This window comes from Schistocerca americana, chromosome 5 (assembly GCF_021461395.2).
Source record: "Schistocerca americana isolate TAMUIC-IGC-003095 chromosome 5, iqSchAmer2.1, whole genome shotgun sequence".
NCBI lineage: Eukaryota > Metazoa > Arthropoda > Insecta > Orthoptera > Acrididae > Schistocerca > Schistocerca americana.
Window position 1 is genome coordinate 50,433,618 of NC_060123.1, and position 10,240 is coordinate 50,443,857.

The 10,240-nt window shown below is 43.5% G+C and overlaps 1 protein-coding gene across 4 annotated transcripts in view; it reads left to right on the top strand.

Annotated features, from left to right (window-relative positions):
- Nucleotides 1-10,032, top strand: part of LOC124615611 (vesicular glutamate transporter 1-like) — a 141,371-nt gene extending 131,339 nt beyond the window's left edge. For all 4 annotated transcript variants that reach the window (XM_047143609.1, XM_047143607.1, XM_047143608.1 and 1 more), the window contains exons 10-11: nucleotides 442-562; nucleotides 9,387-10,032. In XM_047143609.1, the coding sequence (XP_046999565.1) occupies nucleotides 442-562; nucleotides 9,387-9,632 (367 nt within the window). In that variant the 3' untranslated portion in view covers nucleotides 9,633-10,032. The remainder of the gene's footprint in view (nucleotides 1-441; nucleotides 563-9,386) is intronic.
- The last annotated feature ends 208 nt before the right edge of the window (nucleotides 10,033-10,240 follow it).

Below are 10,240 nucleotides of genomic sequence, written 5' to 3' on the forward strand. Positions count from 1 at the left end.
CATCTTGACCAGAATGCCATGTCGACGCTCGCCGACTCCTCACACACACAACTCCACTCGACTGCTTTTACCGACATACTGCACGCAACTGAACTGAGCTGCTGCTACCGACAGAGTGCACTGGCCTACTGCAACTCGCGTACTCCACGACGACTACTACTGTACTGCACGACTACTACTAGCGTACTGCTCTACATGACGACTACTAGCGAACTGCTTGCAACACTCGCGCGGTCAAGCGCAGACTAACCACGATAATAGGCTCTCTGGTCAAAGATTTTAACGTGCCTCACCATCGCTGCTACGTTACATACGTGTTTCACATGTTACAGTAACTTGCAGTTTCGCTGCAGATTGGTCCACACCAAGCCTTTGAAGGAGTGTCTGTTGCCTGTTGTTTTCTTGTGTTTGTGCTGAGACTGAGCGGCCTCGTCATTGCAGCGTGAACCACCTGGACTTGGCGCCCCAGTACGCCAGCATTCTGATGGGCATGGCCAACACTGCAGGCACCATCCCGGGCATCATCAGCCCCATACTCACCGGCTACATCGTGCCCAACAGGGTGAGTACCGCCACACTCTTTCCTCGCCCTGCTACACTTCACAACCACTCCAGTGATACACTTCCAGGAGTCGTCAGCCCCATACTCACCGGATACATCGTGCCCAACAGGGTGAGTACCGCCACACTCTTTCCTCGCCCTGCTACACTTTACATCCACACCTCTGATATCTTCCGAGGCATTGTTAGATCCATACTCACCACCTACATTGTAGCCAGAGAGATTATGTTCGAACTGAGCCGTGTGTTAATCAGAGCCCAAGTCTCCACGACATATTGTCCAGATCTACACGCTCTTCTTCTGAGTCGAAACTGTAAGTCTACCATATCGATGAAAAGTTCGTAGAGACTGATCCACAAACCTCTTCGCGAGCACTGTCCGTCCCCTGAGCCTGCGTCCCTGCAGTCTCTTACAGCCAGCATTGCAACAAACAGCCATCAAAATCACGGCAGTCAGATGTATCGTATTTAGTAATCACGTATGACATGTGCATGGATGCATCGTTTTGGAGGTAGTTAGAATTCAAATATCATTAACAGTTATCAGATAACGTTAAAAATAACTAATTAATTCTTGTCATATTTAACTAATTACAAAGAACACATCGTTATTTACTACGTAACATTACGCTTTCTTGGTTACAGAGGAAGGGGCAGGTCATTAGCATTTATGTGATCTGCGATATTGAGGCAGGGATCTATTTTTATGATCATGTTTTGATGATCGAAATACGATCTATGTTTTTGTTCACTGCAAAATATCTATTTCTAGAGTATGACTGATGTACGCAGTATATTGCGGCTCATGACTCACTTCATCTATTATGGTAGTTTCACATACTGTGTGTTAATTTCTTTTACATTTACTTTTTAGAAACAAATACCAAAAGTTGTGTGATACACAAGTGACTCAATATTTTGACTTGAAAATAGATGATAATTAGCAATTCTGCACCGGGTTGTCATTCTACATTATTCTCTTCGACACTTCCATTGCGTGAATTGTGCTTTTCATACCATGGGAAAGTCGGCAGGCCTGCACACGTGTCTGGCCGCGCACCAGCCTACACTGCGGTTTGGTCGCCTTGCGAGCACCGTATTAGTCCGTCTAGGAGAGGAGAGCGGACGGATGTGTGGAGCGCGCGCCTCGGCAAATTGTAAATTCCCAACTGGGAAGAAATAATAAATAAGAAAATAAATAAATAACCAAATAAAACTCCCTAGAACCCAATGGCTGAAGAGAGCATGTAGCACGCCTTAGAACAGTGATCAGCTCCAGAAGAACCTGCTGTTCTTCTACCTGCATCGGCCTCTCTGTCTGCCCTCAGCTTCATACGGACACGTAATTGATCCCCGTTGTCTTCAACCTCTTTTGTCGACCACCTCCCCATTTCTGCTACGTCGGACACTCGTGATGATGATGTTTGGTTTCTAGGGCGCTCAACTGCTGGGTCATCAACGCGCATACAAAGTCCCAATTTTTACGCCGACCAATTTTTTCACACTCCAGTCTAGACACTCCTAAACTCCAAACGTTGGGAATCACCACAGAATTCATCAACCGACCACGGCATAACAGCCCGGATAATTATAATGGACAGTCTAGACACTGTCACAAATAATGATAATGATGATGAAATGATGAGGCCAACACAAATTCCAGTCCCCGGGCAGAGAAAATCCCCAAACCGGACGGGAATCGAACCCGGAACCCCGTGTTCCAGAGGCAGCAACGCCAGCCACTAGACCACGAGCTCCGGACGTCTGACACTCGTGAATACCGCCACGTCCCCTCGCTCTTGTGCTTTCGCGCATAGCCACGAGGGCTGTCATCTTACAAAGAGCAATAAAAGTAAGTGAATTTTATCCATAGTGGATGCTGTCGAGCTCCGTGACTTTTCCTTTATGGGGTGTAGAAAAATATCCGCTACCAGTCACAATAAAAGGTTATTTATTTGTCACACGACCGGTTTCGGGCTTGCGCCCATCTTCAGGTGTTTATAGATTCGTGTACATGTTTATACTGTTGGAGATCACTGTATAAATTCCAAAAAAAAATTGCTGGTGACTACACAGATACAAGTGGGACAACTGTAAGTGGTAAGGCAGCATTTTACGAAAATATATCTGTACTTACGTAAAGATGAAGCCCATTATTACAGCTATGCTGTGTTGACAGTTTTGCCACTTAGTTACACACTTATTGTCATTTTCACGTCCATATTTCAGTTTTACCAAGTATAGCTGTATACAAAAAACATAGAAGTATGTAAAAATAGTGTATTTCACGAGCGCACATCATAATAGTGTAATATGAAGCCATACTTGTATCTGTGTAGTCACCAGCAAATATTTTTTTTGTATTTATACAGTGATCTCCAACAGCATAAACATGTACATGAATGTATAAACACCTTTAGATGGGCGCAATCCCGAAACCGGTCGTGTGACAAATAAATAACCCTTTATTGTGACTGGTAGCGCATATTTTTCTACACCCAATAAAAACTGAAATGGCCAGCACGGATGACAAGGCGAATTCATCGTAGATGGTCAAAGGAAATTCTTTTCTGGACTCCAAGATATAAGAAAAGGAGTACTGTTGCTGAGAGTAATGCATGGAACAGTCAAAGTAAGGCTAATTCCCCGCAACATCTTGCATATAGCATATGACGATTCATGCAATCTAAAGATGTAAACTGACGTACTTAGAACAGCTTTCCAACCCGTAACTGCACACTTTGGCGTCCACGAAATAAAATATATTAGTAACAGAATATTCCATTTAAATGTGGATAATTAGTGAAAGTTTGGGTAACTGTTAACTTGAAATGTAAGTAAATTTGATCTGTGTTATCATGCACGTACGTTTGGCAGCGTAGCAACCAACGCAGTCTGGAAGGATAAAAAGTCATGTCAGGGTACTTAATGGTTCTCGCAGTTGCTTAAATCGCGGAATGCTACGATTTTAAGACGTGTTCGACAGATAAAAGTACGTTACTGAACAATGAATTCTATTGAGGTTACTAAATACAAATCGGGAATGTGTATACGTTAATTTACCTTCATTTTAATAATCCAATAAATGAATCCATATAGCATTACATAGATTGCTACGGCCCTGGGAGTCGTACACTACTCCGCGATACACATATATATGTGTAATACGTACTTAATGAGTGCAGTCGGAATTGCGTCGTCCTCGTGCCAATACCGATGCCGAAAAGAACAAAGAAACAAGACTAAAATCTCAGACAATGCGATACACAAACGATATACGAAATTCAATCAGCTCTAGCATCTGTGGTTCAAAGTTTGATTACCAAATAAAATGTATTACTATTTTTAAAAAATAGTTAATTATTCTTTCGATATTACACCACACATCACTGTTATTAGCGTTGAAAACGTATATTTCCCGCACAAGTATGCAATACAGCCATCAATGAAGCACGCTTTATACGTGATGTAAGACTACACCATAAGATATTGTGCCTGACCTATATCGTATGTGTGGGAACACAATACCGTCTGCATGTGATATTTAGCAAATCACTCATACAGTCACGCAAATGTCAATCCTGTTAATTTGCAGCTTGGTAAGCGCAACAAAACTTTCTCCTCAACATTCAGCACGCTAGCCTCCAAATCGTCTCGCAGTTTGGCGCAGTCAGGGTATTTTGTAGTGTCGACCGTGATCCGTCCATCAACCTCGATGGCCCACTTGTTGCTTGTTGCTACGAGTAGGCTGTGCGGATTTCATCCTCTTTGTTTGTTTCATATTCATAGTATCGCACGCCGAAACAAATACAACGGTAGCCTGTAGAAGTTATTCACACGGCGCAGCGGTACATTGCATAGAGGGACATTGGATCAGCCGTATACAATGAAAGATTAGGAAATATAGTTTACCTGTCTGCAAACCATTTCAGTTGCACGTTTTAGTCTTTCATTTAATATAATTAACACGTACGAAGTTTTAATACTTTAGTGTTCATTCCCGTAACTTCGCTACTAACATTTTCTCGAAATCTACCTAAAATATAACACAAACAGTGCAACGTACGTAGTTAACTCTGTGTGAGAAATAGTATACGTAATAACGTAATTTTCCGGACTGTACATTAAAGTGGTAGGCATCTACACCCTTTTCAATTCCTCAACAGTTCGCGTCTTGCTACTAGTAAACAGATTTAAAAATCAGCTTTCTCAGTTTCCGTAGCACGAAGACACGTTTATGATAAATGATATACTAAGAATTTCATTGTCGTTTAATTTTGTCCATCTCGATTAAGATGGGTTACTGGGCTGTAACTGTAAAACTTTGAACGTGGAGAACTTCTTTATTCTTTTCTCAGAGCACATCTGTTCTGGACATCTATAAATTAATTTTCAAATAATTGACTCGTTTATTTCGAAATTTGCCGTACCCGAAGGAAGAGGTAAAGTGGCTATTAAAAACAAATATATTTCTATGTATTAAAGTATTAAATTATTTTATTTTCCTCGCTCTGGACAAGAGACGTGATGAAGAAACATTTCCTCTGAACGTCCGAAAATTACTCATTTGTATCGGCATTTCGTTGCATAATTGACGCATGCACTGAATTATTTCTTCATTATTAAACGGCTTAATGGTTGACAATCATGTGACATTTCTCTTATCTTTAGATTTTACAGCATTGAATATAGCGTTATCAATAAGAAGTCAAATAACGGTAATGCAGGAGGGGGTTTAATACTGAATAAGAAAATAGGAACGCGGATAAACTACTACGAACAGCATAGTGAACGCATTAGTGTAGCCAAGATAGAACGAAGCCCACCCCTACCACAGCAGTACAAGTTTATATGCCAACTAGCTCCGCAGATGAGGAGGAAATTGAAGAAATGTAGGATGGGATAAAAGAAATTATTCATATAGTTAAGGGAGACGAAAATTTAATACTCATGGGGGACTGGAATTTGGTAGTAGGAAAAGGAAGACAAGGAAAAGTAGTAGGTGAATATGGACTGGGGGGGAGGAGGGGTAAGGAATGAAAGAGGAAGCCGTCTGGTAGAATTTTGCACAGAGCATAACTTAATAGCTATCACTTAATAGCTGCCACTTGGTTTAAGAATCATAAAAGAAGGTTGTATACGTGGAGGAGGACTGGAGACACTGGAAGGTTTCAGATAGATTATATAATGGTAAGACAGAAGGTTAGGAACAAGGTTTTAAATTGTAAGACATTTCCAGGGACAGATGTGGACTTTGAACACAATCTATTGCTTATGAACATTATACTAAATCTAAAGAAACTTCAAAAATGTGGGAATTTAAGGAAATGGGATAAAGAGTATTAGGGAAGGGTTGACATGTACAGGGGTAGAAGAAGAATGGGTAGCTCTGAGAAATGAAATGGTGAATGCAGCAGAGGATCAAGTAGGTAAAAAAACGAGGGCTAATAGAAATCTTTGGCTAACGGAAGAGATATTAAATTTAACTGATGAAAGGAGAAAATATGAAGGCGCAGAAATGAAGCAGGCGAAAAGGAATACAAATGTCTCAAAAATATGATCGATAGGAATTGCAAAATGGCTAAGCAGGGATGGCTGGATGACATGTAAGGATGTAGAAGCATATATCACTAGAGGTAAAATAGATACTGCATACAGGAAAATTAAAGAGACCTTTGGAGGAAAGAAAAACACCAGCATGAATATCAAATGTTTAGATGGGCAATCAATCCTAAGCAAAGAAGGGGAAGCAGAAAGGTCGAAGGAGTATATGGAGGGTCTATACAAGAGCGATGTACTTGAGAGTAATATTATGTAAATGGAAGAGGACGTAGATAAATATGAAATGGAAGATATGATACTGCGTGAGGAATTTGACAGTGCACTAAAAGATCTAAGTCGGGAGTAGACAACATTCCATTAGAACTAATGGTACCCTGGGAGAGCCAGCCACGACAAAACTCTTCCATCTGGAGAGCAAGATGTAAGAGACAGGCGAAATACCTTCACACTTCAAGAAGAATATAATAACTCCAATCCCAAAGAAAGCAGGTGTTGACAGGTGTGAAAATTACCGAACTACCAGTTTAATAACTCATGGTTTCAAAATATTAACATGAATTCTTTACAAACTGACGGAAAACTGGTAAAAGCAGACATCGGGGCAGATCAGTTTGGATTCCGTAGAAAAGTTGGAACACGTGAGGCAATACTGACGTACCTTAGAATATAGATTAAGGATAGGCAAACCTACGTTTCTAGCATTTGTAGACTTAGAAAAATCTTTTGACAATGTTGACTGGGGTACTCTTTTACAAATTCTGAAGGTGGCTAGAGTCGAGGGGCACGAACGGGAAGCAGTGGTTGAGAAGGGAGTGAGACAAGGTTGTAGCCTATCCCCGATGTTATTCAATCCGTATATTGAGGAAGCAGTAAAGGAAACAAAATAAAAATTTGGAGTATGAATTAAAAACCATGGAGAAGAAATAAAGACTTTTGAGGTTTGCCGACGACATTGTAATTCTGTCAGACAGCAAAAGACCTGGAAGAGCAGCTGAACGGAATGGACAGTGCTTTGAAAGGAGGGTACAAGGTGAATATCAATAAAAACAAAACGAGGGTAATGGAATGAAGTCGAATTAAATCAGGCGATGCTGAAGGAATTAGCTTAGGAAATGAAACACTTAAAGTAGTAAATGAGTTTTGCTATTTGGGGAGCAAAATAACTGATGATCGTCGAAGTAGAGAGGATATAAAATGGGGACTCGCTGTGGCAAGAAAAAAAGTCTCTGAAGAAAAGAAATTTGGTAACATCGAGTATAGATTTAAGTGTTAGGAAGTGTTTCCTGAAAGTATTTGTACGGAGTGAGCCACGTATAGAAGTGAAACATGGACGATAAATACACTCCTGGAAATGGAAAAAAGAACACATTGACACCGGTGTGTCAGACCCACCATACTTGCTCCGGACACTGCGAGAGGGCTGTACAAGCAATGATCACACGCACGGCACAGCGGACACACCAGGAACCGCGGTGTTGGCCGTCGAATGGCGCTAGCTGCGCAGCATTTGTGCACCGCCGCCGTCAGTGTCAGCCAGTTTGCCGTGGCATACGGAGCTCCATCGCAGTCTTTAACACTGGTAGCATGCCGCGACAGCGTGGACGTGAACCGTATGTGCAGTTGACGGACTTTGAGCGAGGGCGTATAGTGGGCATGCGGGAGGCCGGGTGGACGTACCGCCGAATTGCTCAACACATGGGGCGTGAGGTCTCCACAGTACATCGATGTTGTCGCCAGTGGTCGGCGGAAGGTGCACGTGCCCGTCGACCTGGGACCGGACCGCAGCGACGCACGGATGCACGCCAAGACCGTAGGATCCTACGCAGTGCCGTAGGGGACCGCACCGCCACTTCCCAGCAAATTAGGGACACTGTTGCTCCTGGGGTATCGGCGAGGACCATTCGCAACCGTCTCCATGAAGCTGGGCTACGGTCCCGCACACCGTTAGGCCGTCTTCCGCTCACGCCCCAACATCGTGCAGCCCGCCTCCAGTGGTGTCGCGACAGGCGTGAATGGAGGGACGAATGGAGACATGTCGTCTTCAGCGATGAGAGTCGCTTCTGCCTTGGTGCCAATGATGGTCGTATGCGTATTTGGCGCCGTGCAGGTGAGCGCCACAATCAGGACTGCATACGACCGAGGCACACAGGGCCAACACCCGGCATCATGGTGTGGGGAGCGATCTCCTACACTGGCCGTACACCACTGGTGATCGTCGAGGGGACACTGAATAGTGCACGGTACATCCAAACCGTCATCGAACCCATCGTTCTACCATTCCTAGACCGGTAAGGGAATTTGCTGTTCCAACAGGACAATGCACGTCCGCGTGTATCCCGTGCCACCCAACGTGCTCTAGAAGGTGTACGTCAACTACCCTGGCCAGCAAGATCTCCGGATCTGTCCCCCATTGAGCATGTTTGGGACTGGATGAAGCGTCGTCTCACGCGGTCTGCACGTCCAGCACGAACGCTGGTCCAACTGAGGCACCAGGTGGAAATGGCATGGCAAGCCGTTCCACAGGACTACATCCAGCATCTCTACGATCGTCTCCATGGGAGAATAGCAGCCTGCATTGCTGCGAAAGGTGGATATACACTGTACTAGTGCCGACATTGTGCATGCTCTGTTGCCTGTGTCTATGTGCCTGTGGTTCTGTCAGTGTGATCATGTGATGTATCTGACCCCAGGAATGTGTCAATAAAGTTTCTCCTTCCTGGGACAATGAATTCACGGTGTTCTTATTTCAATTTCCAGGAGTGTAGTTTAGATAAGAAGAGAATAGAAGCTTTCGAAATCTGATGCTACAGAAGAATGCTGAATAGATAGGTACATCAGGTAACTAATGAGGAGGTACCGAATAGGATTGGGGAGAAGCAGAATTTGTGGCACAACTTGACTAGAAGAAACGATCGGTTGATAGGACATGTTCTGAGCCATCGAGGTATCACCAATTTAGTATTGGAAGGAAGCGCGGAGGGTAAAAATCGTATAGGGAGACCAAGAGATGAATACACTAAGCAGATTCAGAGGGATGTGGGTTGCAGTAGTTATTCGGAGATGAAGAGGCTTGCACAGGATGGAGTAGCATGGAGAGCTACATCAAACCAGCCTCTGGATTGAAGACCTCAACAACAACATGTTGCAGAATAGCTAAAAAGCAAAGTAACTTCGTACTGCAATACATGGGGCATACATATATTGTGTCTTTGTAAAAATAGTACGTTACACAAGTGTGATACTCTTTCCTTCTTGTTTTACAGACGAAGGACGAATGGCGAGTTGTATTTTTCATCTCGAGCACAATCTACTTCTGTGGTTCCATCTTCTACGGAATATTCGCCTCCGGTGAAAGACAGCCTTGGGCCAATGGAACAACGCCAAAGGAAGACGTGGAGCTGCAGCAAAAGCAACCTTCGATCAAGAAAATGTCCTTTCGACGACAAATCGGACACATTGTGGACACAGTGTGCGGTGTAAAGAAATACGTCATTGAAAGGAATGGTTGAGTACGAATGGTAAGTTCACCTGAAAGCCACGGAACCACCTAGCTCCGTCCAGACGACTCAAAAATTCCGCAGCTGAAGCAAGAAAAACGCGAGTGAAGCCACTCCTAGAAAAGGGCCCATACGTCTACCTGCCCTTTCTGCACTTTACAGGAAAAGCTACTGTAAAGGATATTGCTTATTGGAGAAGAGAACTGTGTACGATCTACAGGTCTACTGTCGAAAAGTGTTTTACTTTACTGTTCATAGTTGTATGCTGTTATGTATGTAAAAGTGTGAAATACTTTTTCAGGTTGTTTTTGTAACCTGCGATCTGAGCTACTGCTATGCTAAGAGCAGAAAGAGAGAAGCGTGGAGGTATTCAGTGGAGAGTATGGAAACTGGAGAGTCATCGCTTTTCGTGCGCCTTCATCTACATCTACACCTACATCTACATTGATACTCCGCAAGCCACCCAACGGTGTGTGGCGGAGGGCACTTTACGTGCCACTGTCATTACCTCCCTTTCCTGTTCCAGTCGCGTATGGTTCGCGGGAAGAACGACTGTCTGAAAGCCTCCGTGCGCGCTCTAATCTCTCTAATTTTACATTCGTGATCTCCTCGGGAGGTAT